This window comes from Trichoderma ghanense, assembly GCF_004382785.1.
Source record: "Trichoderma ghanense strain CCMA-1212 chromosome Unknown scaffold_10, whole genome shotgun sequence".
NCBI lineage: Eukaryota > Fungi > Ascomycota > Sordariomycetes > Hypocreales > Hypocreaceae > Trichoderma > Trichoderma ghanense.
In genome coordinates this window covers 23,978-51,791 of record NW_027395673.1, presented here as the reverse complement: position 1 = coordinate 51,791, position 27,814 = coordinate 23,978, and the positions used below count along the sequence as shown (strand labels likewise).

General features: G+C 49.3%; 13 protein-coding genes across 13 annotated transcripts; 6 read left to right on the top strand and 7 right to left on the bottom strand.

Moving 5' to 3' along the window:
• Nucleotides 1-30: 30 nt before the first annotated feature.
• CCMA1212_007582 (N amino acid transport system protein) lies at nucleotides 31-1,533 on the top strand (the record flags this gene model as incomplete). The annotated part of the gene is made up of 2 exons (XM_073704749.1): nucleotides 31-1,419; nucleotides 1,480-1,533. The coding sequence occupies 2 exons, from the start codon at nucleotides 31-33 to the stop codon at nucleotides 1,531-1,533; spliced, it is 1,443 nt and encodes a 480-aa protein (XP_073556583.1).
• Nucleotides 1,534-1,672: 139 nt separating this feature from the next.
• On the bottom strand, nucleotides 1,673-3,442 carry CCMA1212_007581 (GABA-specific permease; the record flags this gene model as incomplete). The annotated part of the gene is made up of 9 exons (XM_073704748.1): nucleotides 1,673-1,866; nucleotides 1,936-2,121; nucleotides 2,184-2,322; nucleotides 2,402-2,488; nucleotides 2,595-2,798; nucleotides 2,856-3,079; nucleotides 3,187-3,280; nucleotides 3,332-3,379; nucleotides 3,434-3,442. The coding sequence occupies 9 exons, from the start codon at nucleotides 3,440-3,442 to the stop codon at nucleotides 1,673-1,675; spliced, it is 1,185 nt and encodes a 394-aa protein (XP_073556582.1).
• A 1,290-nt stretch (nucleotides 3,443-4,732) lies between these two features.
• CCMA1212_007580 (2-hydroxymuconate semialdehyde hydrolase) lies at nucleotides 4,733-5,596 on the bottom strand (the record flags this gene model as incomplete). Its single annotated transcript, XM_073704747.1, has 1 exon — nucleotides 4,733-5,596. The coding sequence occupies one exon, from the start codon at nucleotides 5,594-5,596 to the stop codon at nucleotides 4,733-4,735; it is 864 nt and encodes a 287-aa protein (XP_073556581.1).
• A 2,171-nt stretch (nucleotides 5,597-7,767) lies between these two features.
• On the top strand, nucleotides 7,768-9,165 carry CCMA1212_007579 (Thiol-specific monooxygenase; the record flags this gene model as incomplete). The annotated part of the gene is made up of 1 exon (XM_073704746.1): nucleotides 7,768-9,165. One exon carries the CDS (start codon nucleotides 7,768-7,770, stop codon nucleotides 9,163-9,165), a length of 1,398 nt encoding a protein of 465 aa, XP_073556434.1.
• Nucleotides 9,166-9,296: 131 nt separating this feature from the next.
• Nucleotides 9,297-11,192, bottom strand: CCMA1212_007578 (uncharacterized protein; the record flags this gene model as incomplete). The annotated part of the gene is made up of 4 exons (XM_073704745.1): nucleotides 10,624-11,192; nucleotides 10,258-10,529; nucleotides 9,953-10,204; nucleotides 9,297-9,887 (listed from the first exon to the last, which is right to left on the bottom strand). Exons 1-4 carry the CDS (start codon nucleotides 11,090-11,092, stop codon nucleotides 9,297-9,299), a joined length of 1,584 nt encoding a protein of 527 aa, XP_073556435.1. The 5' UTR covers nucleotides 11,093-11,192.
• Nucleotides 11,193-11,957: 765 nt separating this feature from the next.
• CCMA1212_007577 (uncharacterized protein) lies at nucleotides 11,958-12,432 on the bottom strand (the record flags this gene model as incomplete). The annotated part of the gene is given in 3 exon segments (XM_073704744.1): nucleotides 11,958-12,103; nucleotides 12,121-12,411; nucleotides 12,426-12,432. 3 exon segments carry the CDS (start codon nucleotides 12,430-12,432, stop codon nucleotides 11,958-11,960), a joined length of 444 nt encoding a protein of 147 aa, XP_073556682.1.
• An 840-nt stretch (nucleotides 12,433-13,272) lies between these two features.
• Nucleotides 13,273-14,138, top strand: CCMA1212_007576 (uncharacterized protein; the record flags this gene model as incomplete). The annotated part of the gene is made up of 3 exons (XM_073704743.1): nucleotides 13,273-13,510; nucleotides 13,584-13,863; nucleotides 13,919-14,138. 3 exons carry the CDS (start codon nucleotides 13,273-13,275, stop codon nucleotides 14,136-14,138), a joined length of 738 nt encoding a protein of 245 aa, XP_073556683.1.
• A 317-nt stretch (nucleotides 14,139-14,455) lies between these two features.
• On the bottom strand, nucleotides 14,456-15,694 carry CCMA1212_007575 (uncharacterized protein; the record flags this gene model as incomplete). Its single annotated transcript, XM_073704742.1, has 5 exons — nucleotides 15,596-15,694; nucleotides 15,295-15,527; nucleotides 15,155-15,231; nucleotides 15,010-15,069; nucleotides 14,456-14,950 (listed from the first exon to the last, which is right to left on the bottom strand). Exons 1-5 carry the CDS (start codon nucleotides 15,655-15,657, stop codon nucleotides 14,456-14,458), a joined length of 927 nt encoding a protein of 308 aa, XP_073556680.1. The 5' UTR covers nucleotides 15,658-15,694.
• Nucleotides 15,695-16,393: 699 nt separating this feature from the next.
• Nucleotides 16,394-17,829, bottom strand: CCMA1212_007574 (Endoglucanase EG-II; the record flags this gene model as incomplete). Its single annotated transcript, XM_073704741.1, has 2 exons — nucleotides 16,394-17,321; nucleotides 17,501-17,829. The coding sequence occupies 2 exons, from the start codon at nucleotides 17,827-17,829 to the stop codon at nucleotides 16,394-16,396; spliced, it is 1,257 nt and encodes a 418-aa protein (XP_073556681.1).
• A 1,873-nt stretch (nucleotides 17,830-19,702) lies between these two features.
• CCMA1212_007573 (uncharacterized protein) lies at nucleotides 19,703-20,069 on the bottom strand (the record flags this gene model as incomplete). The annotated part of the gene is made up of 4 exons (XM_073704740.1): nucleotides 19,703-19,778; nucleotides 19,833-19,901; nucleotides 19,953-20,005; nucleotides 20,061-20,069. 4 exons carry the CDS (start codon nucleotides 20,067-20,069, stop codon nucleotides 19,703-19,705), a joined length of 207 nt encoding a protein of 68 aa, XP_073556678.1.
• A 1,938-nt stretch (nucleotides 20,070-22,007) lies between these two features.
• Nucleotides 22,008-23,078, top strand: CCMA1212_007572 (uncharacterized protein; the record flags this gene model as incomplete). Its single annotated transcript, XM_073704739.1, has 2 exons — nucleotides 22,008-22,400; nucleotides 22,458-23,078. The coding sequence occupies 2 exons, from the start codon at nucleotides 22,008-22,010 to the stop codon at nucleotides 23,076-23,078; spliced, it is 1,014 nt and encodes a 337-aa protein (XP_073556679.1).
• A 657-nt stretch (nucleotides 23,079-23,735) lies between these two features.
• Nucleotides 23,736-24,893, top strand: CCMA1212_007571 (uncharacterized protein; the record flags this gene model as incomplete). Its single annotated transcript, XM_073704738.1, has 1 exon — nucleotides 23,736-24,893. The coding sequence occupies one exon, from the start codon at nucleotides 23,736-23,738 to the stop codon at nucleotides 24,891-24,893; it is 1,158 nt and encodes a 385-aa protein (XP_073556676.1).
• Nucleotides 24,894-25,986: 1,093 nt separating this feature from the next.
• Nucleotides 25,987-26,568, top strand: CCMA1212_007570 (uncharacterized protein; the record flags this gene model as incomplete). Its single annotated transcript, XM_073704737.1, has 1 exon — nucleotides 25,987-26,568. The coding sequence occupies one exon, from the start codon at nucleotides 25,987-25,989 to the stop codon at nucleotides 26,566-26,568; it is 582 nt and encodes a 193-aa protein (XP_073556677.1).
• Nucleotides 26,569-27,814: the final 1,246 nt, after the last annotated feature.

Sequence of the window (27,814 nt, the reverse complement as noted above, 5' to 3'; positions counted from 1 at the left end):
AATCGGCAATCCATCACCTGCGTCTTCGACATGGCGGACACGATAGCCAGTGCCCACAATGAGGCCTACGGCCAATACACCTCAAAGGGCAGCGCCGAGAAACACGAGAATCAGCAAGCTGGATCAGACCCTGCAGCTGACAACGAGCTCTTTGGCGAGACAAGTGAGGAGCTGCAAAACAGTCGACTAAAGCAGATTGCAGCACAAGGCAACGCCCACTTCCACCGACTGGGCTGGAAACGCCTGGCTATCGTCACCATCGTCGAGGCCATTGCCCTGGGAGCTCTTAGTCTACCGGCCGCCTATCACACCCTCGGAATGTTCCCGGGCGTCTTTCTCACCATCACGCTCGGACTCATCACCATTTTCACCAGTTATATTGTGGGACAAGTCAAGCTGGCTTATCCCCAAGTCTCCCACTATGCCGACGCTGGAAGGCTCTTGTTCGGAAGATTTGGTTATGAACTGCTCGGCGCCGCCATGGTCCTCGAACTCGTCATGTCAGTTGGCTCGCATGCGTTGACTGGCAGCATCGCTCTCAGCACTCTCAACGGGAATCACGTCTGTTCTATCGCTTTTTCAGCCGTGTCGGCTTTCATCTTATTTCTCCTGGCCATTCCGCCTTCCTTCACTGAGATTGCTATCCTTGGCTACATTGACTTCGCCTCGATTATTATTGCGATTGGGATAACGATAATTGCCACCGGAATCAAAGCGAGGGACGCACCAGGCGGACTTTCTGGGGTCGAATGGTCCGCATGGCCCCAAGAGGGAGTCACATTCTCCGAGGCTTTCGTGGCCGTCAGCAACATCATCTTTGCCTTTAGTTTCGCGATTGGCCAATTCTCCTTCATGGATGAAATGCATACCCCTAAGGATTTTATGAAGTCGATCTGGGCCTCTGGAATCGCTCAAATCGTCATCTATACCTTAACTGGCGCCCTGTGCTATGCATTTATCGGGCCATCTATCCAGTCTCCTGCCTTATTATCGTCTGGTCCCCTCATTTCCAAGATTACGTTTGGCGTTGCGCTGCCCGTTATCTTCATCTCTGGTTCTATCAACTCGACAGTGGCTCTTCGATACCTGCATGGACGGCTTTGGGAGAAGTCAATCATTCGATATGTCAACACCCCGAGGGGCTGGGTTTGCTGGATTGCGCTTGCAGCGTTCCTGACGATCATCGCCTGGGTTATTGCCGAGGCCATTCCTATCTTTTCTGACTTGCTTTCCCTCGTTTCAGCCCTTTTTGTCACTGGCTTTTCTTACTGGATTCCCGCCATCATGTGGTTCAGATTGCTTTGCAAAGACAACTGGTTCTCTCGAAAGAATATTCTCATTACCCTTGGAAGCGTGTTGGCGTTCATCATCGGAGTCGTAGCCCTTGTGGCTGGCACCTACGCCACCATTGATGATATTGTAAGTAAAAAAACGGTCCTCATTGGCTGTCCTATGTCAAGTCGGCTAATAGTAGTGCAGATTCGAGAAACTTCTAATGGAAGCACCACACGACCATTCTCATGCAGACGATGAAACAGCAAGAGAGCGTTACACATGAAGCATGTTGTTCAGTCGATGTATCCATATTCCTAAGGTTCTGAATTGTAACAGTAGTATATAGACTTTAATGCAGTTCTTTATAACGTTGAGGGAGAGCCGAGATAATGCCTGGTCAAGAGGTAATAGTAAACAAATCAGGCGTGGATAAGTATGCCGCACGTGTGTCGTGCTGCGTTGTATCGTCTTCAGACCTCGCGGGATCTAGAGTGTGCTTGGGGCCTGTGAACCATTTATGGGCATAAAGAAAGTAGTAGAGCAATGCGCCTCCCCACACTGTCCCATTAACCACTGCAGAGTGGTTCATGACTGATGATATTGTATGTCAATGTTAGTAGGCTTCTTCCCCTTGGGATTAGTTCCACGGGAACAGCTTACGATCAGGATCTGGCCCTTCGGTTGGGAACATGCATAGTATGGTCGAGAACGTCAAGTACAACAAGGCAGCAATTGCGGTAGCGACGCTGAACCGTCCCGTGTAAAATGGCCCTGGGCAGAACTTCCCTCGACCCCAAACCACGCGGCATATAATGGGTATTCCTCGGGCGACATTATTGCCGGCAGCTGCAAGGGAAAAGAGTGTATTGGCAGCAGCATTGTTGATCAAAAAAAAAAAGCAGGCCGACGATGATAGCCGTAATGCAGGTTGCCCATACGGTTCTCAGTGGCTGGTATGCTTATTGTTTGCTGATTTTTTCGGAAAAGTGTAGAGAACGGCAATGCGCCACGTTTGTCGAGACGTTGCCACAACCTGAGGGATGTTCGCTGTCAGCCGCATGAAATATATGGAGGTATTGAAAAGGCAAGGGACCTAGGTAGCTGCTCGTTCGAATCCCTAACATACAATACTGAGACCCATAAAGAATTGCAAGATGGATATGGCTGACATGAATCCTAGGGCGCCGCTTTTCCCCAGCGCGTTGTAGTAAATCTGCCAAGTCTTCGTCAGAGACACGTATGACTTTCAGAAGGCTTCAGAGGCATTCTTGCCTAGGCGATGGGCTGGCCAAACGGTGTGCTCAATATCTCTTCAAAACTGTCGCAGCGCATGCAGCTAGCACTGCTGTCACAAGGAAGCCGAATACCCAGCAGCCTCCAATAGATGCGAGTATCCCAATGGGCACATCCTTGGTTGGATTCTTGGCCTCCTCACTCATATGAACATAAGAGTCAAACGCCCCTATTGTCCAGATTAGCGAGAACCAGGAGAGCATAAACGTCCATCCAGATGGCCATGCTGTCTCATTTATTGTATGGCCAAACACTTATCTTGCCAAGTTGATCGGGATACTCCGTACTCGCATGCTCACTGGTGACGCTATGAGTGTAGCGAGAATCAAGCCAAAGTTGGCAAGGACAAACCAAGTTTGAAGATGGTGCATGATCCTCCCAGCCGAAGTAGCCAGAATACCGTGGCAGAGGACTGTTGCCACGAAGATCGTATAAAGATATCCTCGACTGGGGGCCCCGTCAACGTCGCTGCTGATTGTGCCAAGTGAAACGACGAACGACGCGAACCCATCTGGAACCCGATTAGCTGGATGACAAGGCACGTTGCCCGACCCGCTTGCCCTTACAGTCAATAGAACATATTCCACCAATCAAACCAATTGTATTGCTGTATCAAACTCAATGGATCTTTATACCGGTTGGCCGCCAAGTAATGTGTCCACCAGTACAGACAGCCAGACGTAGGAAGCGAAGAACCAAGATCGGCCTTGGACTGTTAGAAGTGCTATTGTAAGAATAGTGGCCAAGTTTTCATACAACCTACAATTGCTAATCCGACGAGGAAGATGAGAGCACTGGCAGAGAACCAACCCTACGTCTGTCAGTAGCTACAATGCCGCCTTGGGAACCTAAGATGTGCACTTACCCATACCATGCCAATCGGGCCTGCAGGAACTGAGAACCACAATGTTGCCGATATCGATGGGAGCAGCCCCATGATACTGAACGCTATAGCAAACACTTGAATATTGGAGAAGTGGCGTTGGAGTTCCTGTCTGTATCCGATGCTTGCTACACGAGTTCAGTGTGCTAGTCAGGGCTCATCGTCGGCATGATTTCGCCGTACCCAATTATTGCGTATCTGCGGCATCGGCAAGTGTGGGATCGTGATCGGTCGACTTCTCGACCACAGGAAGTACCTCCTCCATCTCACGAACAACAGCTTCCAGGTTCTCACGAGAGTCTCGAGGTGCCATCACAGTTATCTGGCTCAAGCGCTGCTGCGCTACAGGTGATTGTCTGGCGAGTATTGGCATTCAACTTGGATATACTGCAGCTATTTCAAATGATGCTCCACCACCTTTCCTATATAGCTTGCTTCAAACACATCGCTGTAGTTCCTATCTACTATGCGGTTTCGGATTTGGATTCGGGACTCTATGGCCTTGACACCTGAACTCGGCCTACGGGCTATCTCGCCCCCTATAGTCTAGTCAAGCGCGGGGTCTTGGGGAAAAGATAAGAGAAGGCCGTTAGATCGACATTTTATCTAGATCCCTTCAAGTCTAGTGTTCTGCTTCTTGATAGAGTATGAGACTGCAGTTCCAGTCATAGTGTGTCAAGATGTTGCGTACTCCCCAATGAGCGCAGAACGCCCCTCCTCCTCGCAACTTGAATGGTAGTAGAGATCTTCATGCATGCTCCCCAATTGAAGCTCAACCCGATTACAAGTAAAATGGTTGGTTCTATGACTTGGGAAGTGCTCGATTAAGAGAGGCAGTAGACTGAAAGACGGTCACCTTGGGGAGGGTGAAAGACCAGAGGCGCGGAAATCCAGCGCCACGAGATCGATCCGTTATCGAGCATGCTGTATAAGTGAAGGAGCGAATGATCCGGCGGCGGATTGAGACGCAACCACGTTAGCACTGGCGGGCTTACGCTATTCTCTGAGTCCACATGCCTCATACCTCAAGGCGCGCGGAGCAGGAAGAATGAGGTCGTCCGCTCTCATCGGACGCGTGCCGCTGCCGTCGGTCCTTCTACAGAGACCGATATGTAGAACCTGGGAGAAGCCGATGAGCGTGGGACAAAGCGTTTCACCGGATCATACGAAAGCCAATGTTGGTTAACGTTCAGGTTCAGTAGTCAAATTCTTCAATCTGACCTGTCAGATTAGCTCTGGAAAACATGTAACAGCAGACTCTTACACCAGTTCGTCGGATCATTAACTCAGAAACGTAGTGACCGCAGTGAAGAACTCCATTGGTTTCTCAATCCAAGGAAAATGGACACACTGCGGAATAACAACAAGCTGCGACCCAGATATACGCTCAGCTGTGATACGAGAGACATTCTCTGAGCATATAGGATCTTCTGAACACCCTAAGCATAGCGTCCGAGCCTTGACAGTATGAAGCGCCGCATAGAGGTCAAGTGGTTTAATCTTGTCGGCAGCCCGTTGTGCTTCGTAGACCCACCACGAGGGCACGCCCATGGCCTTCTCAAAGGTGGCATAATGCTGATCCGGGTCGGCGGGATAGAACGATAATCTCACCCGTAAGCTCTGAAACCACTCGTCTTGGGACTTGAACGTTTGAGTTTTGGCTAACTCGAGTGCTTCCACGGCCTTTGCGAATGCTGGGTTGTCCTTTCGATCGTTCACGAATTGTTGCCAGACGCGACTGTCGTCGTAGCCGTCGAGCCAGTGTGTGACGAGAACCAGGTTGCGGACGGAGTTTGGATATCGCTGGGAATAAGCCAGTGCAATGGTGCCTCCATTCGAATGGCCTAAGATATCAATTTTGTCGAGTTTCAAGTATTTGCGCAGGTGCTCAATGTCATCCGCCATATCAGAGGTGCTCATCGTTTCCACTTGTTGTGGCCGCGCGGAGGAGCCCGAACCGAGGGGTTCTGGATAAATCAGGGTGAACCGATCCTCCAGAGGCGACAAACCAATCTGAAGATACTTCGAAGAGATCCCCCATCCTGCTGCTTGAACCACGAGATATGGCCCAGACCCTCGCACCGTGTAGGTGAGTTCGATGGCCGGTGCCTGGAACTTGTGAACACCCGCCGTCAGTTTCGTCATATTGCGAAATGCTAGCTTTGAAGGTCGTGGTTCGTTGATAATCCGAAGGCAAACAGGATGCTTAGCCTTTTTAACCTCTATATCACCGTAAGCAGCTGACAGGAGCTAATATAGTAGTATCTGGTATCTCACAGATGGTGTAGGTTAGAAGTACTCTCGACAGAGAGAGCCCGCGCCTTTGTATGCTACAATCTGTCGTGATTCAGAGCTGTTTAAGAGGGCCGACTTTCTCAAGTCCATATATATTCGCGAAAAACAAGGTACCCGATGTCCTTTCGATTGATTGTTGACCAATGGGAGCTCTCACTGATATCAGATTGCGAAGCGCTGAAGCATAATATCGAAACATCACACCGCCTTGCTTATGGTGGTTTAAGATGCACTTAGATAGGTAATAACCTACATCTGGGTCACCTGTGTCATCATAGTTCCATTTCACAAGCCATAACAGTGAATTCCGTGTATAACAACGGTCTCGTGGCCTTGAAGTGCTAATAGATAAACATTCCATTCTTGAGAACAGCTACTCTCCAGAATCTTCGTTCTCGTACGCGGCATATCAGAATCACTAATGGACACTTTGAGAAGAAAGACAGTGAAAACCTCTGGAGGCTTTCTCTAGACCTATTATACCTCCCTATCACCTGGTGAGAAGCCGACTATTTTTCTGCTCTATGGCTGGCCCGATCACGCAGCATTGTGGGAGGATCTCGCAACACGTTATCTGAGGCTATGGGGTTATTATTCCCGACTGCTTGGGATTCGGCGGCAATTCCCAGCCTACCAACCCGGAGGAATTCAATCCAATTGGATTGACTAGCGACTTGAGAAACATCCTGGATGCCGAAAACATCGAGAAAGTCGTTGTTAGTGGACATGACTGGGGGGCGGGTCTCGCTCATCGCTTCTACGCCTATCATCCGGAGCGCTGCTCTGGGCTGATTACCTATATTCAGCGTTGCAGCATCCCCGCAGCCTCAACGTCCTCTCGACTTGGAAAAGTGGGCTTCAACGATGATCGAATCCCTGGGCTACTTCCCGGCGTGGTATTGGTATCTATTTTGCGATCCTGTTCTCGGACCTTCGCTTTTGAATCGGCACATTGAGTCACTGTTCACGGCGCTACATGAGGAACCAGATACTTGGATGACAACACTGTGTGCTAAAGACGGACTCAGAAAATGGTTGGAGCGGGACAAAAAGGGCCCTGTACAGCCAGCCATACGCCACTGAGCGGATGCGAGATGAGTTCCTAAAGCGCATGACCCGGGACGGTTTCGAGAGCCCGCTTTGCTACTACCGCTCAAGGGTGGATGGCCGTTTTGATGAGCAGGACTCCCAACTCCCCGCAGACCAATTTAGGATAAAGGTGCCATATCTGTTCGTGGCAGGCACGCAGATGTTGTTTGTCGTGCTTAGGCAATCAGAATCGTGAAGAATCTTGGACTGGTGCCTCGGCTGACAGTGAGAGAAGTGGATGCCGGCCATTGGTGTATGCTCGCAAAGCTGGACGAAGTTGGGAAGATTGTGAAATGGTTGGACGATACGTATCAATGCTAGGTACAGCTAGAAACACCCATGTCGTCGCAGTCTATTGAAGTGAGTGCTACGTTCCTTTATTACTGACACAACTGACTGCGTGCTTCCTGGAGAAGTTCACAGTGTTCACATGGTCGTGGGTCACTACTATTCTCACCTCCAGTCCACAGACGTAAATTGACGCATCTAATCATAACGTGACTCCGGAAGTTAGTGCGATTTCGTTCGAGGCTTCGGTTACATTTGGTTGGTGTCTCATGCAAATTCATCTGTTGGTCATGCTGGTCTGGAGACAGCTACTACGGAGCATTTAATTGTCCTGCAGTAATCATTCACAGCCGTCGATCAATCAACTGCGTGTCGAGTATCTCACCAGCCCCATATGTCAGCCAACCCCTAATGTTAATCTTCTGCTTACACGATCCACTGCTGAGCAACCACCAGCAATCAAGGCCGCCGCATCGGCACACTGCTCCCGACCGTTTCATTGAATACTATTATATTCCTCTCCCACTTGAAACGAGCAAAGATACATATGCCATTAAGCTTGCATCGCCTGAAGCTCGGTTCATCACGGTACAGAAGCAGAAAACAGTTGCCTCTTCTCACTCGCTCTTATTGCTTCTAACCAGATGTCACCATCAGCTCCGGGCTCACATTTTGATGTGAAAAAAATTGCCATTATTGGCGCTGGGCCTTCTGGTCTTTCCGCTGCAAAGTATCTGAGAGCACAGGATGCCTTCGATTCAATTGTTGTATACGAACAGCAGGAAGATATTGGGGGCATATGGAATTGTTCGAACCATCTCCTTGGGGTGACGCCGAATTCGGAATCCGACAACCTGGGTCCGCTAAAAGGTCGTATTGATCGCGACTCAAGCTCAACATCGTCGCCGTTGTACCATGAGCTATACGCCAACATTCCTCTACCCTTGATGCAATTCTCCGATCAACCCTTTCCTCCAGGAACCGTACTGTTCCCTTCTATCAACGTCGTGCGAGATTATCTCCTCAAGTATGCCAAAGACGTGAGAGATCTCATTCAATTTGGGGTTCGAGTGGAAAAAGTGACGCCGCTTCAGGAGGGGGGGAAGACCACGTGGACATTGGAGGCAAGATTTATAAACGATAACCGTATCATAAGAAGATATTACGACGCAGTGGTTGTTGCGACTGGACACTATTCACAACCGCTGATACCAGACTTGAAGAACATGACGGAATTCATGGAGACACACCCGTCCATTGTATCGCACTCCCGCGACTATCGGTCACCAAGACCCTTCAAAGACAAGAAAACCATAGTCGTGGGAAACGGGCCATCAGGTACAGACATTGCTTTTCAGATCAACCGGATATCGACGGCGAAAATAGTCCTCTCTGTGAGAACTCCAACGCCTCCGCCAAGACTGGCATACGTGGGATGCCAAGAAGTTTCGGAAATCCAAGAATTGCTTGTGGCTGAACGAGGGGTTCGATTCAAGGATGGAAGAGTCGAAAAGGATGTTGACGCTATCATCTTCTGCACCGGATATCGATATGACTATCCCTTCTTATCCGACCTGAGGACGAAGCTTATAACAACTGGCCACGGCGTTCATGGGCTTTACAAACACATATTTTGCATCGATCATCCCACATTGGCATTTTCAGCGCTCAACAAGAAAACGGCCCCTTGGCCACTCTCCGAGGCGCAGGCCGCCGTCTTCGCCGCTGTGTGGTCAAACAGTATTCAGCTCCCCTCAACAGAGGAGATGCGCAGGTGGGCCAACGCTCTCTACGCAGAACAAGGGGAACAATTGCATCTTTTCCGGACGCGCACCGCCGATGGGCTCTACATAAACGACCTCTACGAATGGGTCAAGAAGTCCGCGCATCAAGGAAAGGACCCGCCCTTCTGGAACGATATTACCTACTGGTACAAAGCCACTTTCCCTCAAGTTAGACTGGAATATGACCTCGACGGTTGTAAAGCAATTGATCTGGAAGAGCTCGGTTTTCGTTACGAGCCAAATTGGAGAGAAAAATGAACGAGCTGTGGCAGATTATACCGACGGATGATAATGACGTTTGCACACTGAGAATGGGACGTAACGAGTAAAACACCGCGAAACACGAAGTCATGTCATGAGAGTTTGTATTAAATCTCGAATTGTTGCTGTCAAGCAAATAGTGGGAGGGATGGGGCTGTGGAAATCACGGCAGTGATTGTTTCACAATAGCCTACATCGCTCTCAATGTTGAGATCGTTCTGATTCCACACAGCCTCGATCATGTGCTGAATGAGAGGGATATGACTTGATCGCTGGCCCAGTTCCCGTCTGGTGTCGGCTAAAGTGGCCAAGACTTGGAGACGTTGTTCGTCTTCATTGGCCTCGCAAGCGATAATGAATAGCGGCCACGCACTTTCGCAAAACCCAAGGTTGTGCAGCAGCAGTATGCCTTCTCTCACGAGTCGTCTGTGGGGGAATGAGGATATCGATATATTCGCAACCGCGCGATTCAGGTAGATCAATGCAGCATATCGATACAGGGAAGTCATCATGTCCTGTCTGTTGAACAATGATGCACAATTGTCGTGGAAGGTTCCATATTCTCCAATGATTCCGTAGATGCTTTGTCGAAGTTGCTGAATTCGCTCCATGTCCGTGTTGTTGTACGGCAAATCGTCATTCGGATCAGACGATGGCCGCTTACAGACGGTTCGGACGAGGTCAAGCACATCCATGGGGCAGGTTATGCTGTTAGAAGCCTATCGCCGTCCCAATTTCAGCTACGAGTCCAACATGCAACACCTTCTTTGGCTAGAACGCTTACTAGGGAGTCATCGACTGTGATGTTGTTGGGTCGCTTCGCCAGAGGTCCTTTGCAGAACGAATTGATGGTGCTTCGTTCTGCCCAGTGCCGCAAGCTAAATTCTGACATCACTTCGTGGTAATAGATCCAATCCATCAGTATCGCAGAATCGTGCTGATACAAGGTACGTGACTGTGAAGCCGCGAAGATTATCTTTTTCGCACCGCAGAGATATAATCGCCACAGCACTCCGGGGCTGGCCGTATCGCAGACCTAGCTCAGTCAATACCTGTGGTCAAAGTATCGGGGTAGGGGCGCGTATATACTTCACACTGGTACAGAAGCATAGTCGCAATGAGATTCTGCAGGATGCTTTCCCTGTCAGATTTAGCCAGATTGGCCTGTAGCATCGAGATGAGGCGCGACTTATGACCTTGGCTTTTCGAAGGTCCCAGGAGCAGTAGAGAGGACAGTGCAAAGATTCCCTGCATAACCAGATTCGCGGATGACACAGAATTGACCATGGCTGTTCTCAGGATATAGTGGGCCAGTGCTTCGTCAACGATGGGCGACAATATCCGCGTCTTTGTTGCGTTGACTAGGTAATGCCGCCAACGTTAGAGGGAAGAGACGGATCACCAGGGCTCTTGATGCTCACAATAATCAAGGAGGGTTTTGTTGTCCTCCGACACAATAGACGGTGAATGGAGCGGCAAATAAGATACTCTCAAAGTGCGTAGATGATGTCCTATGTCTTACTGTATCAACAAAATAGCTCGGAAGTGAGCGAGTGGCTGAAGAGGCGTAATGCTTACCCGGATCGCGATTTTCCTGGAGCGCGTCTGATAATGCAACATCCCAAGACGAGGTATTGAGGAACAAGGGCCCTCGTTCGCGGTATTGCTTGGGCAATCTAGCCATAGTCGCTGCGGAATGGTGGACGAGTGCCCGCCGCTTGTCTCCCTCCCGTGGCCACGACAGTTGCATGCCATAACCTTTGCATCGTCGCAACGCCTTTGAACAATTAACGCACGTAGGTTTGTGAAGATCACAGCGAATCTTGCGTTCTGGTGCGGGAATACCGGTTAGCCTGCAGACTGCAGTCGTAGATTGGATGGAGTCATTAATACCTCGGCATGTCCAGCAGCCTTTGATGCCCATCTTGTTGAGCTAGCTGTGGCGATATGTTTCAACAAGTTGAAAAGGAGGTAGTCGAAATCACGATATAATGAAGCAAGCGGTTTGAGAAGGTGATTCCGAAAGGTGAGCTTACAGCATTAAACCAGCTTGAAGCTGATTATATGGAGTTGGCCTGTTCGGAGTTGGAGCGCTTACTAATGGCTAAGCGTTTGGTGCAACTTCCGAGTGAGGAAGGGATCTGGCAATTTCCACGACTAGACAGACTACCAGCAGACACAATAGAGAACGGCCATGCAATCGTTGAGCTCTCTATTTAGGTCTTGGCGTGCTGGCATTGTCGAGTCGTACTCGTTGACTTATTTTTGTGCATGCAGAGAGGTCATGCGTACCTTACCTTATGTCATGGAACCCATCTTGCCCACCTCATGTACAACGGAGCAATGAGTCCCTGCAATAATTTGATCTAGGGTTGCAATATCTGTTTCAGGAAGTTTACAACTTTCGGAAAGTACCAAGTGCTTCCCTCAACATATATCAGGGTAAGAATAAGGGCAACGCCTCTTGCCACGGTTTGTACAGGCAATATTGGGGACACTGTTGTCATTCCTAAGGTAAGGTAGGTAAGGTAGATACCTAGTAGTCAAAGGAGGTATAGACGAACCTGTTTATTTTCTAATTAACCAGTCACTAAACATTTATTCGCCATCATGGCCTGTGTCCGTACATGAAACCCAAGTCTCACCTCTAGACGTTTGGCGCTTGGCAATTTGCGAATCATGATTCCACGGAGGTGATTCTGATTTGTCGTAGACTCTCAACAGTAAGCTGTTTCCGAGTCTTCCTCTGCGTTTGTAAATGGCCATCGCCATTGAAGTTCAACAGGGCGTCAATGAGATCGCCCGCCCCGCTGCCATTGAAAAGCAGCCAGGTGAATCATTAAGAGTACATTGGCAGGTTTGCAAGCCTGCAGACTAGTGTTGCGCTGGTCGAGCAGTTCATGAGACGTCACTTGGCTTCCCTCGAGCTTCTCACCTAAGAAATGTTCTTACTTGTCGGCAACCTGGTTCTTGGTTGTGTGAGCTTCAGTAATAGGGATCCGCTTGTTATTCGTCTTGTTCTCGTCCATTTGAAGCACCGCCACGATGGCATCTGCCAAGGAAGGAGGAGTTTGTCAATCGCTTTTGACGCAAGGCCAGAGATGAAGGACAGGATCGCGTCAGCCCCAGTCACAGCTCTCTCAAGCTCATCATGGTCAAAATGATCCACCGGGATGATTTCTACTCCTGAAATGGACAGTGATGCACCGCCCTTCTTGATTCGGTTAAGATGGTAACATGAAACTATGGCTTTTTACAAGTCATAATGGCGCGGATAGCATGGTCAGCGACGTAGCCACTGCTTCCGGCGATGACAAGTTTGGCAAAAAAACCATATTGTGACAGAATGAAGCGACGACGATTGAGAGAGCATAAGACTGAATAAAATTGATAGTAAATTTCTTGTTGAAATGGGCGCAGACAGAAAAAAAAAGAAAACAGAAGAAGAAAAAAAAGGTTCACTTGGTTCCATATAGCTTGATCTACTACGTAATTGGTCGACATGCCTCGTTCTTGCCCGCGGCAACTTATTGTCAGCGGTAGCCATTGTTCTTTCAACTTGACAAAGTTTTGGCGAATATTTCCACCGCAATGATGGTAGGGGTAATAAGAAGCTCTGACCAAAATACCTGCATACTACCACTGAGTCGCGATCAATTGACATTGAAGCTCTCAGGGTGGGCATGAAGTGAGCATGTGTTTGTCTGAAGCGAAGCGGGTGGGGTAATTACTACTGTGAGCTTACAAATGGGAGTTTGACAAAGTGTTGGCAACTATTTCCGAACGGACGCATCACATGCAAAGAATGCAATGATCCCAATGATGGCAAAGATTGTAAATGCTGCAAAGAATGAAACTGCTAGAAGGAATGCAAATGCTGCAAAGGCTGCAAAGGATGTAAAGGATGCTGAAATGGCGACTGCCATTAATAATTTGGGTATGATTGATCATCAGTGTGCGAGAAGGCCTCGGGTTCGTATTAATGAAAGGATTGATCTCTATAAAAAAGCCATAAATGCAAGTGCGACTCCGTGTAAGTGTAAACGAAGGTTAGCGATCGCGAGACACCTCCATCAGTATCGACAGTTGCCACCTACGCACAATATGGCTCAGGGAGTGGCTCTCATTTTGGGCGCTGGACCCAACGTTGGGATCAACGTCGCCAAGGCATTCGCGGCACAAGGCTACAAAGTGGCGATCGCTTCACGATCCAGAAAGGATGAGGGGGACACTAAGCGATACCTCCATATCCAGGCGGACTTTGCTGAACCATCCTCGATCGAGGACATATTTGCTACGGTGATAAGCGAACTGGGTCATCCGAGCGTTGTAGTCTACAACGGTTCGTTCCTCTTCCACCGCTTGACGTTACATGTTACTGAAGCAGAGATTAACATTTCTGGACAATTCGTTAGCCACTTCCTACAGCTTGACGCGTGCAACTACTTTGCAGCAGCAAATCGTAGCCTTTCAGCGCGATAACAATATCAATATTGTGTCCACATTTGCCGCGGCCCAGTTGGCCATCAAGTCTTTCGCTATTCTTCCCCCGGAGTCGTCCAAAACGTTCATTTATACCGGTAACAAGCAGCACTTGATGGTCATACCACCTCTGCTATCCCAAGGGGTTGGCAAATCTGGATCTGCACATTTGTTGCATTACCTAGCAGAAGAGCACAAGGAGTCTGGCTACAAGTGAGTTGAACGGGGTAGGAAACTCAAGATATCTCTGATAGCTGACGTGATACAGGTTTTACTTCGCGGACGAGCGTAAATCTGACGGAAGCCCCGTCTATGGCGCCATTAGTGGCCCGGCCCACGGCGCTTTCTACACGGAGCTCGCTGCGCAGAAGACTCAAGGGCCATGGAACGCAACCTTTGTTAAGGATCAAGGCTATGTTGCTTTTTCGGAAACTGTGATGTCTGACACCACAGTGGACAAGAGTCAAGTATGTCAGGCGTCGAACTGAGCCTACAGAGACAAGGATTGCAGTATAAGTGGATGCAGTATGAGGGTGCCAGTTTACGAAATAATGCTGGAACTGTCGTTACCGATGTATATAGTTGCTTATTTTACCGCATTCCCGCCTCACTCATTTCTCCTTTTAAAGGACTTTCAAGAAATCGAATTAGGACACCTACTTCCTTTGAGCTGATACGCAAGCTCTCAAAGGCTCACGATCTATTACTGACATCTCTAGCACATCTGCTTTCTGAGCTATACCGCCTTGCGCCCGTCAAGTCTCCTGCCATAATATGCTCTGGCTAAATCCTTGCCCATCAACCATCAGATTCCGACCGTTCTCAGAGCTTCCTCTGTGATCCGCCACAATGATCGAGCCAACTCACTGTTTCGCGACTTGTCGGATCCCATGTTCGTCTTACCAGGTGCAGTCAACAGTTGACCTTTGTATCTCTCAGGCTCGTTCGCAACTTCTTTCGCAGTAGCGCAATAGAGCTGAGGCAGAGCGCCTTTATCGGGGCTCTTCATTACCATCTTCAGCACAGGCTTCAGGAAGCCGGGAAACACGCCCATGCCACCGTCAGTAGCGACAGGGCCGGGATCCACTGCCAAAGCTATAATCTTGACGTCTTCTTCATCTAATCGCCGCTGTAGTTCCCTTGTGAAGAGGAGGTTTGCCAGCTTACTAGCGCCGTAGCGACTGAAGACAGCCTTGCGCGAAGTGTAATTGTTCGGATCGGTCGTGCCAGGATCGCTGAGATCTTTCGTGGTTGCGAAGTTGTTATACTTGGGTGCAAATCTCTCGGCGAGTGAACTTATCTATGTGTTATGAGTTTCCGAAAGATGGTGTCGAATTGCCGGTGTGCAAGGAAACTTACTGTCACGATGCGGACGTCGGAGCCGGTTGTCGATGCCGTAGCCTTCAGTAGCGGCAAAAGCTTGGCGGTTAAGACGAAGTGGCCGATATGACTAGAGTCTTGCCATTAACACAATGGTCGCGGTTCATCATGGAGGCATTGTTACTTGCTTCACAGCAATGGTAGACTCAAATCCTTCTGCAGTCGTTGTGAAGTCGTCCGCTGCAACGCCGGCATTGTTGACTGGAAGAAGGAAACATTGTCAACGTGATAAAAGGCGGAAATGTGAAAGCGGAACAAGCTTACTCAAGATATCTAATCTTTTTTCCCAGGATGACAGTAACTGCGCTGCCTCCACGATGTTTGATGGTTTCGACAGGTCCAAAGGTAGCCATGTTAAACGGTCTTTGGTGATCCACTGGTTCTCGGAAAGGATGCTGTCAATCGCTTGTTTTGCTCGAGATTCGGATCGGGCCCCGAGATACACTTTCGCTCCATGCGTTGCTAGTTGCTTGACCGTCTGAAACCCGATTCCTGCGCTGTAATGCACCAGAGCTGTCAGTTTGGCATCGCATCGTATCAGAGGTTAAACGTGCTGGCGACGCACTTTCCCCCCGTCACTAAGGCAACTCGGCCAGCGAGGTCGGGAATTGAAGCATCGTTCCCCATGGTCACTCGGTAGGTATCACTGAAGTTATTTGCTGTGCTTTGAGGAAAATTGATCTGATTGATATACGACTGTTTGTCATTTGGATGTAGTATGTTTAAATACAATAACACAAATCTCTGTGACTTTGGAATATCACATCAATACCGGCGGCGCACTCCTTGACCTCGGGGAAAGTTACCCTTGTTTTGTCAGATGCGATCGATTTCCAATAGATGGCAAGAAGAAAGAAATCACTGGTGTTCCGCCCCCGAAACTGCAAGCAGTCATTCCCCTGCCGTCATGACCAACTCGGCATGTGCCCTCTTTCGGAAGCGAGCGACAATCTTATTGGACGTCTGGGCTGGGAAGGTTTTGACCGTCCAAGTGCTCCAACTTCTTGCGACAACTACGAAAGCCGCTCCGAAAGGTTTGCATTTGCCCAACGATCAACTTGAGCTCCATACTATTTCGGGAGAAACTGCTAACTACGTCACCACATTACATGAATAAGTCTCTAATCGTACTCTATGTGGAGGTTTCTGGAGCGTTAGAAGGTTCCTACTCGAAGGCAGACTGGGACTGCGGGGCAAGGAGCAGTCTTGGGGACACTGCGCTGTGTGGCCAAACAGAAAATACCTGCTGTTTGATGAAAACTATAGAGACTCAAATCAAGAACGGAAAGCCATATCGAGGGCCAACTATGTTCAATTCAGAGAGATGGATATGCAAGAGACCCCTGCATTTACAATCTCGGTGCTACTTTCTTGCGAGACACGAGCTGACCAGGGATGTGTCCGTCCATGAGTTACCACTTCCAGTCGGTGTTTCCGTCAGAACATAAGTGCTATCGAACGAACCGGCACCCCAGCCAATATAGCCAAGATAGACATCTGAGTTCTGGTTGAGGTACTGAATTTGCTGGCACAGGTCTTCGATGCAGGACTGAACGTTGCCACCACCGGTTTCTGTCAAGATAGCCTGGCGGTTGTTCTGTCGGAGCCAAGTGGCGAGAGGAGCAAAGGCGCCGTCAATATTGTTTGTAGTGCATTCGGCGTGAGTACCGGAGTTGTCCGAGTCCAGGTATTTGTGCACATCAAAGATCAGATTCGTCGTAGATCCATCTGGATTCGTTACCTGAGACAGGGCGGCTGCACTGCCATCGGAAATGATAGCTGCAGCGGATTGCCAGTCATTTCCAGGCAAAGAAATGAATTGCGACGTAGCACCAGCGTTGCGAATTGCGGTGACGACCTCTTGAACCGTGGCAGCCCAAGTGTTGATGTTCACGTCGTGGGGCTCATTCATGATGCCGAACCACACCCTCGGTTGAGATGCGTACTTTGATGCTAACTGCGACCAAAGGCTCGTAAATTGGGCATTTGTAGGGCCGCCCTGGCCAACAATTCCACCGTTCCATCGAGCATAATTGTGTATATCGACAATGCAGTATGCACCCAGAGACAGGCACCCCTGAACGAGCTGATCATACTTGGAAATGCTGGTGGAATCGAGAGTTCCGCCGAGATTGTTGTTGACAAGGTACTGCCACCCGACAGGTAGGCGGAAAATAGTCATCCCGTCATCGTTGACGAAGTGCTGCATCTGGCCGATACCGTCCGGATAGTTGTTGGAGCCCGTGAAGTTCTTCAACGGGGGATAAATCTTCGACGTAACGCAAGTGCCACTGTAGCAAGACTTCCATCAGCGCTCAATTTCTGAATGAGTTGTCAGGTGGTTGCAGAAAACACCGTCGCCTATCACCCACACCTTGGTAGTGGCAGAACGGCGGTGTTTTTGCAGCTCGCAGAGCTGGATACCCCCCAAAAGACGCAGCCGGCAACTTAAGAAAACAAGAAGACATACTCCGTTGTGCAGCCAAAGTCAAAGCCCGCAATATTAACGCCGGCAAATCGAACTCCAGAGCTCGTTGGTGGAGTGGAAGAGGTTGTTGAGGTAGCCCTGGTGGTGGTGGTTGGACCGGAAGGGGGCCGGGTCGAAGTGGTGATACTAGTGGCTCCCGGAATGCACTGCGCATAATACGGATTGAGAGTCGAACAAGCTGCACCAGGGGCACAATTCGTAGGTCCACTCCAACCAATACCTCCACACTGCCCCCAAACAGTCTGTTGTGCAGCGGCGCCGCCAAGCAGTATGGAGGCCGCAAGCAGCAATGGAGCCATGGGCCTGTTCATGGTGGACCGCGGGAAACAACGCAGGGGCCGAGACTGTTTTCCATCATCAGTATGGCTTGCTACTCTGGGAAAAGGTGGTGTTCGCATAGCAGGTCACAGGGGGGCCTTGGAAGGGGAGGAGGGGAGAGGGGCGCCAGGCGCTTTGTGTCAGAGAATACATGTTGCAGGAACTACACACCTTCGTCTCCGCAATTGTAAGCGGCTCGCTGGAACAGCTTTCGTCCTAGGAACAAGCAATGCAGAAGGGCCTCGCTGGGCAGAAACGGAAATCTTCGATATCTCTATCTTTACAGCGCCTCTATTCACCCACGGAAAACGTGGCTTCCGACATCGTATATTTATATTTAGGGGTACCCGTTCCCGCAGATGTGGTATTCTCCGGCCTGCCTATCACACCCGTTTTCCATTGCCCCCGTGGGAGGCAGGCATGGGCTTCTCCGCAATAGCTCTACAGCGGTGTAAATGACAATACCAATAGTCATTGGCCCAACGATTCTGGTTGTTGTACCTGCCTCACTGTTGGAAACATGTGTATTGAGCCTGAATAACACGTACTCGGCTCTTTGGCCTTCTCGATAGTCACGGGTTGCTCCATCAGGACTTCCCCCAGGGGTAACAGGTAATCTATATATTGAGGCAGAAAAAAGTGACCAGATTCTCAACAGGGTTACATGCCACAATAATATGAAACTTTGAGCTCATTCATCGTCCCGGCCCTTGCGGTATAACCGGTCGGCAAAACTCCTGATGCAACTCACCCCACCGTGCTAGAGATCCAGATCATACCTACTTGATAAAGACGACAATACCATTCAGCCAAATAAGGTTCAGGGGATAGTGACAAGACTGCAGACAACCATATCTGTCCCTGAGTTTATAGGCTAACGGATGTGTGTTTCTCCTATAGCCTTAATACATCTGGCAATGACCCGAAGTTTCATGAATGGAGAGCCTATCGTGCATATACTGCTGGCATTCGAAGTCTAGCAACGTTGGGCTTGCAAATTTTTCAACGTTCCAAATTGCATCGTTCTCACAATGTGCCTATCAATGCAAGAAGCCAATTATTTCTCTTGAAGCCCAACCATCTGTGTCCAACTCGCGAAGTTGAAGATCTCCATAGCTTGCTTACCTTACCTGAGTTGAAACACTCAAAGTATGACATCGCTCGCTTTCATGGTGTCTGTTCTATGCAGGGAGATGCAGGATGTCCTGAAAGATAATCCTTCAGCCAGCAATAATCGTCTGCGTATCGGGTTACTGAACTCACGAAGGGAAGGGTAACAAGATTATTTATACAAAATGAGGCATACAAGTGCTCGAGATTCTACAGTGTCGTGAATGCATGATTCATTGTATGGAGGTCTGAATTCGTCAAGAGATACACAGGTGGATCAGGCTCCAGGACGGCTACCAAAAAAGGCAAGCAGCTTTCTCAACACAGTTGTCCGCAGAGCCTCCATTGCTTAGTGATCTCGAGATCGCCTAACGCCCAGTCTCCAGTCTTGGTCGCCTTGCTTGCATTTTCCTCATGTTCTAGACAATATCCTTAACCAATAATCGACATCAATTTTTCTCCGGTCGTAGTCTTGTCAAGAGAAGAGTCTCATCATCAAAGTTGTCAAGTAACAGCCTCGAAGCCCATTTATCGCGACAGATGTACGTCATTTTTGTCGAGAATCCTTAGGTGGTGTTGCAATGTCATGCATGTCTGGATATATTCATCTATGAAATTTCTCTTTATATATCATTTCTAGAGTCCCTGTTTCACTCTGTAAATTTCCGCCGATCCCTATAAACCTGATTTCCGGCCATTATATAACCCAAGCCCGTGAATGGCATTCCGCCTGTTTGCTCACAATAATCAATTCCCTTAAGCGCTGGCAGTGTCAATAATGACCTGGTCACCGAATTTGGCCTTGATCTTGTTGACGTTCTCCTCCGTCGTCCTGTCTGTTGTCAACCTAATGCTACTAGCATTGGAGTGAGATTTTTCAGCTTACTTGAAAGAGAAGACAGGGACTTTGGAGAAAGTAGAAGGGACAGGCTGGTTGATGAGAGACTCGATGAATCTAAAACTAGGTTAGCCCTCAGTGGAACACTTGGGAAGTGAAGTGTCATACGTCTCGAGCTCGTTGATATCCACAGTCTCGTGGGGTCGGACCTGAACGGATTGCTGCAAATGTTGTTAGATGCGTGAAGAATGTTGCGTTCCGCGGCTGGAGACTTACCAAAGCCATCGTGAATGTTGATTGATGAGGGAACGGTGTTGAAGGAGATTGTAAAGTTTTGAATTGTCAGTGAGTTGTGATACAGAACAGAATTTCCCCAGAGACAGATCTCGCCTCTTTTATAATCATCTGTTCGTTCTCCTGGGGCACGCTATCCGCAAATCGGAAGCATACATACAGCATTGACGTGGTAACCCTTGAACCACGTATCCATTACAATAAGCCACATTGGGCAGCACTATCTACGTGGCAGCATGCAGCGCCAATAAGACATGTAGCGCGCAGCAATAGGTGCATTTGCCAGCAATCATGCGCTGTTGTTCATACATGCAGAATCCTGCAGCAACTAGCATCCAATAGGTTTCGCTGATATGACTCGCCTGCGACTCGCTTGCTAGTTCCGCGGCCCGCAAGCCTTCTTCCCCCTCTCTTCTTTGGCTATTGGGCGTTAAGTCGCCACTTCGTTCAGGCATGTCAGTTTTACAAGCAGAAGTATCACACATTCACAGGGAACATACGATATCGTTTTATGTGAAAAGGGTTCATCAGTCGCCACAGAGGGGCCTGTAGACGCCCGCCTGCGTTCCTCTCGTGCGTCGAAGTCCACCGGTGCCTGCACACAAGTCGTGCAGCTAATGCCTCTCCTGAACTCTTCAGGCCTCAGGTGGAGATGGCGATGCAGGGATATTGCCCAGATGCCGTACTTTTCATCACGGAGTTGGAGAGTGATATACTTGCGGGAGTCCTATGGATTGCATTAAGTAGCTGCTTGAATCTTTCTTTTCAAGGCTCGCAGGCTCTGCGGGAATGCATGATCTGGGAGAACCGGCATAGGGATTGGGTCCATGACAATCCACCTTCATCTATCTACTTCTTACCTCGCAATGGGCCGCATGAAACGGGAATATGGTGGTTGGAGTTCGGATTGACTACGCAAGATGTAGCGTGGTGTGACAGGCTAGGATCTAAGCGCTGGTGCGAATATACCGCCAGAAAGAGGACCTGGGCGTGGTTGGAAGTAAACAGCTGAATGAATGGTGTAGACCCTTTGTCGCTCTATGTCATTATCTTACGGCTTCACTAATAAAGCAAAAGACAGTCCTGGCCGCTCATTGGGACACCAGGAAGCGATTGAAAAAAGCACGTGCTGAGCACCAGACTGCGAGCAAGCCAGACTAGATGTCGGCAGTGCCCGGTTGTGCGTGCTCACCACTCGCAGCACCCAGCCAAGCCAGCGTACAGTACAGTACTTTCCACTACCCATACGGAGAACTGATCGTTGAGACATGAACCGCTTGACTCGACGCAGATAGCCAGCCGTTATCGAATGCATTGCAACCACCCTAACACATAGCGGCATGGCCTGGTAGAAACGTTTCAGCTGAATGGCGCGTTTCAAAGCTATAACTCGAGTTCTTCCACAGTTCTCCGACAACTTGAAGCTATTGGAGCAACAACCGACGATGGTCGGCTTGCTACCTGGCATGAAGTCGGGGATGCTAAAACTCAGTGAGAGCGGACACTGTACATAGTCCAGATCGAAGTACTGCCAGTATCTCCTAAAAGCAACATTCTAATCATTTCTTTTACCCAATGTCCCAAGTTTGAATAACCGCGGAAATCCAAGCAGAAGGATACGTATTTTACCATTTCAGTTATAGAGTCGGTATTGACTGCCAGACTCGTGTAATTTGAGAGCGGGTGGTCTTCAGAGTGCCGCCCTCCTCGCATGATTTAACCTCTGCGTCACGAGTGGAAACAATCTACACAAATGATGCTATGATTTGATGACAAAATTGCTCGTAGTAGCGTACAGTTCCTCGGAGCACATATAGTCACAGGATCCGAACCAACCCTTCAACTCAAAGGACTAATAACGCTGCCTCATCATTCTATTCTGCTAGAATCACGCTGCCTTTACGCTCTCAACAGCACATTTATCCCACCATGGGCATCCGACATCATGGCCGAAATTTCCCCACTTGCTTTGCATCGTGCAGTATCCCTAGCTATTTCAATGCGTCGCTGCCGGAAAAGCTAAATGCCATTCGCAAGGCGGGATTCGACGGAATTGAGATGTCTATGCCAGATATTCTGACACATAGCCAGCATCTCAATGGAGAAAAGCTCAACGACGATGACTTTGATGGCATTGTCTCTGTATCCACAAGAATACGGGACTTGGTGGACAATCTAGGCCTTCGTATTCTTATGTTACAGCCATTTTCGAGATTCGAAGGATGGTCGAAATCACAAAACCCCGAAGAGAGAGAGGCAGCCTTTCAGCGGGCTCGCGGATGGATAAGAGTTATGGAAGCTCTGGGAACAGACATGCTACAGGTAAGGGATATGGCAAGATTTGGGCGTGCTACATACAGCTCACGGTATGACTATTAGGTGGGATCATCGGATGCTGACGGAATCTCCTCCTCGTTGGATGACCTTGCCGCCGACTTGAGTGAGCTGGCCGACCTGTTAGCAGAAAAGGGATTCCGTCTTGCGTATGAGAACTGGTGCTGGGCAACACATGTCCCAACGTGGAAAGATGTGTGGCAAATCATTCGGAAGGCGAATCGTCCGAACCTGGGCCTTTGTTTGGATACCTTCCAAACCGCGGGAGGGGAATATGGCGACCCAAGCACAGTGTCTGGAGTCATTGAGGAAATCGGAAGAGAGGAGTTGGAAGCGCGATGGAAGCACAGCATGGCGGAGATGGCGAATACCATTCGCGGCGATGAGATCTTCCTGCTTCAGATCTCAGACGCATACAAGATGACTCCGCCTCTGTGCAGCGATGGGGACAAGCCCAGGTGTGCCTGGAGCCATGATTACCGTCCGCTGCCCTTCGACGGAGGCTATTTGCCGATCCAGGATGTGTTGGGTGCTGTACTGCGCACAGGATTTTCGAGTTGGTTATCGATCGAGGTGTTTGACTCCAAGCCGAAAGAAGGGATGTCGATGGAAGACTTTACGAAAGCTGCCATGGAATCCTTGAATCGTCTTCTAGATGAGGCATAACACTATGGCCCATCAATGTTAATTGGAACGGCAGTGTTGGATAGGCAATTCCAACCCGCCACCATAGAACATCAGCCGAGTGCGTAAAGATGGATTGTGCTATGGACTCGCACGATTTAACATGCGTTGTTGGAAGAAGGCAAAACTAAAAACCTTCAGGTGTCTGATGGCTCCCGGGCGATGGAGACCACATTCGCACACGCCGAATCCTTTATTCGTTAGAGTGAACTCGGCTTCAACCAAGGATTTTACCTGAACGGTCTCCTACTTTCCAAGCATCGCAGCTCAAAGTATGCTGTGATTTCACTTGCATACGGCAAACTTCTTCTTTGGCGCATCGCATCGATTTCAATTCTACGTTCCAGATTTAAGAGAAACTGAGGGTCTTGGTTAACAACTGTTACGTGTCATTTCAGACCTGCAAACATTGGTGCTGGCGTACTGGTGACGTCAGCCATTAATCGCAAGCGAGGCCGTCACTAAACGTACCAGCTGCCGGTTCCTGGAGTACTGTAATACATCTGGAGTCACCCGACGACATTGATCTGCCTACCTACCAGATGATAACCTGGACAGAAAGCTTCTCTCATGCGATTTTAGCTACAAGAATTCACTCACGCATGCATTCCATCGAAACGCCAGTCGTAACCGCGGAAAATGCGTAGCCGTACGCGCCGCATTTCGATGACAATCACCCACGCCATCCTGGATGGTAAGGATGCTGAAACGAGCCAAAAGAAGCGACCAGCTTGTGTGCAGCTCCCACGCTCCATGCTCAAATTCCTTTCCTTGTGGCATTTGGAGCTGATGCTGTTTCGACCCAACGATTTCCTCGCCCTCAGACGAGAAGTGTGGCATATAACCGATGAAGCCTATGCACAATCCTTCCAGACACGAAACGATGTTTCGCCTCCGGAGCCTGAAGAAGAACAACGCGCGTCAAACCTCGTCCCAATGGGAACCCTCGGATACAGTGGTTCTACATTTTTCAAGACTTGGGATGGCAAATTCCTTGTCAAGTCGCTGGATCGACACTTTGAACACCAGTTTTTCATGCATGAATTACTTACACCGTACATCGTCCACATGTGGGAAAATCCTGGCAGTCTCCTAGTGCGAATAACCGACCTCCTCTGTGTTCCGTATCCGACCCTCGGCGGGCTATTGGGCTTGGAACCAACGCATCACGTCATAATGGAGCATCTCCTCTATGGCATCGATATGGACGGTGATACGACTCGTTATGAGACCTACGATCTGAAACCACACGATTATTTTTTTCCCGAGCGTGACCTTGCGAATGGCAAACTCGCGCCGCAAAGCGTTAAGGACAGGCTGGTGGACCATTTTCCAGATCAAATCCGAGTTTCACAACAGGCGACGAAGGAACTGGTGGCTTTGTTGGATACGGATACAAAATTCCTCGCCGAGTCAAATGTCTTAGACTACTCGTTATTCCTTGTACGTTATGCGAGAAGCGGAGAATCGCGTTTCGATGCTTCTGATCCCTTTCTTTCCGGAACCTCATCGGCAGCCAGACAAGCGGACTTTTGGAGAACGGGCGTTGTCTCTGCTGATGGGCAATGGGCCTACCGCGCTGTGTTGCTGGACTTCTTCTGGGCTCGACATAAATTCCGTGCCAAGGCCATGGCTGGTCTTGTTTCAGCGTTCAACGCGTGGGCTGGATATGGGCCCATGACAATTACTACCGAGCCGTTTGAGTATCAAAGGCGATTTATGAGGATGATCCAAAAGCTGGTTGGTGAGAATGGGACGGAAGAAGAATATGATGCTGGACAGAGCGCGGATTGCTGATTCTGACATGCTAGAATAGGTTGCAGCTCACTGGATTTCTCACAGAAGCTTAGAAGTAATTGGCTCATCTTACCTTCTCTGTCTTCTTCCTTTCCTTTCTTCTCGTTTCATATGTTGAAGTCCCAAAGTGAAAGCGCGACTCATGTTGAGCTGAGAGGATAGTAGGGTGTCGGAAGGAAGAAGAAGTTGAAAAGCACTCGGCCGAGCCCTGCTTAAGCACAAGGCATTCGTCCGCTAAAGCGTCTATCTATCACGCTTGCTGTCTCTTGCGATATTGTAGGAGATCGCGAAGCTGATGCTGCAAACGCCTTTCCAGGCGTCGCTCTCCAAGTTTCCTGTATAAATGGAATTAAAGATCGTGAGAATAGTGTTGTAGCAGATCTCTAGGTATGACATCCCGGGTGATGGTGTATTCCTTTATAAGCGACGACGTATTTTATCCCTTCATTCAGTGCTATCACAGATGACAGAGCAAGTGAGACTACAATTGAGGGCACACAGCCTAGCTAGTGTTGGATGCATTCAATTGTTGTTGTAGCGTATAGAAATGCGTGGTAGCAACAAGTCCGCAGCCAGGTGCACAATAATATAGCATTAAACAAAGGTGAGCACAGAGTATATCAACTCCAAAACAATGCTGAGAGATCTTCGAGGGGTAAAACAGAGGCGGGCGTCAGCATTGCTTATCGTAGGCTGGACATGTGTTCCTGTGATCCAATGAAAACAACCTGGAAAAATCGACAAAAGGATCGGTTTATCCAGATGAATGACGAAGACATGATCACAAGCCGAGGCAAATGTATGTCATTGGCAATTTGGACTTTCGCTGTCACAGTATGCACAATGAACTTCCATGCTGCCAGTGATCGGCACGCCTTGACGCGCATCAGCTACTGAATCGGCATGAATGACTTCATTGTATCAATATTGGCTAAGCAAATATTTATCTTAGTGACTGGCACTTTCTCTCCAAACTCAACTCTCGAGCTAATATAAAGTCAACAAGAAGATGCTGCTTTATTCTAGAATTGATGATATATACAACCTCACAGTCAGCGTGTAACACTCCACTAAAAGAACAATCCACAATACTATGTCGAGACACCGCGGCTCTCGTGGCTATATTGATGACGAGCATCGCTACAGCTCTTCCCGTACACGTCCGCTGAGCCAGTATCCCGAGCTTGCTCGCGATACAGACAAAGAAAATTTCAGGACTGTTGTACGACCGGAGAGGGAACGCGAGATCAAACATCGTGACAGGCCACCTCGAAGGCGCTATGACGACTACGGCGACATGAGCAAGCATAATGGAACAAGATATCACCACCATGAGGGCCGATCTTGTCGACCGCGTGGTCGGTCATTGCATAACGAAGATGTTGTCGAACACCGACGGCGAGGTCACCGCCCCAGTGGCAATACCCGTGCTCACAGCGAGCACCGCCTCGTCGAGGCAGCAACGGCAGCTCTAGCCGCCGGTGTCACAGAGGCTGTGCGCGCACGACATGATCCGAACAGGTCTCGACGAGCAGTCACGGCAGCTGTCAGCGCCGCAGCCGTCGACGCACTTGCAAGCAAGGGAGACGAGCCAAAAAGGGGGCGACATCTTGTGGAAAGTGCTGTTAGTGGGCTGTTGATCGATCGGTTAGCCAACGGTCGTTCAGGGAAATAGATAGGGATGCTAGGATGAATTGATACTCTCACGACGCTCTGGGTGATATTCTTGTCTACGTCACGGGGGATAACGAATGCACTTGGAGAGAGAGCAGACGCTTCTAGCATTTTCGCTATCTTCGATCGCAAGAACAGGAAGAGTTTGCGTCCTCGTATTGCCGGTTTTCATCCTGATGCGACGGCCTGTATTTCCTTTGCTACGGTTCATAGATCGGTACCTCAGAATACCATCAGCATGAGCCCATCAGCACATGGGAGGGCCTCAGATTTGGGGGCAGTGCCGTAAATCATCGTCTGGAGCATACTACAAGTTAAAATGACCTCTTCGGGAACCGCTTTGTCATCCTATTGCCCGCAATGACGGCTGCTGTCACGGCTGGGGCGGCCGACAACGTTTTGGACGACAATATATACACCGCTGGGAAAATAGAGATTCCTGAAATGCCTGATGACGGTCCTTACGGCACACAGGTTGCTCATTTTCGCTTGCCACTGCAAGCTCACGATATCGGTATATTCGCTCGTTAACGGTTGAGTTAGTCTGATACCGAGCGATTACTACCTTTACCAACGAGGGCAGTAACCGCATTACATGCACTATAAAAGCTCGACACATCGACCAGGACCTGATGCGAGCTGGCTAGCTGCTAATCAATGCGAACGAAACTCAAGGGTCATGGAACGCAGTATCTTGGACTACGTACTTGATGCTAGAGGTCGAGACCACCCATGCCTACGAATCTTCACACATTGTCCAGATACTTAAGAGAATAGCCTCGATAGGGACCTGGTGACTGCTAGGACTATCTACTGCTTCAACGGACTTTGACCACACTCTTTTGATGGTCAAGAGTTGCTGTCACGCGAAAGCCGCCGTCCGATTAGAATCTCACTTGCGATCTTGCCCGAACTCCGACAGAATGCCACCGAGAGCCGCCGCCATACCCTCTGCGGCGAGCCGGCTTACGGGTCCTCCCCCCCTGATTGCCGCTCCCGCGTATTCCCCGAAGCAAGTTTGTGGGGTAATCTGCCGTCTTCAAGCTAGCCAGAATGACGACCTGTCTGGGTAGAATGTCTTCATTGGCATAACAGCTTTAAGCTCTGTTCTGGGTGAGTTGCTGTTTGTAAGTCTCGAGCTCCAGAAAAAAAAGTATAAGACATACGCTGTCGAACATTGAAGCCAGCAATCAGGTCCGTCGAGCGCTGTCCACCTCCTCCGTCCCTGGAAATTTGTCTTCTGCAAG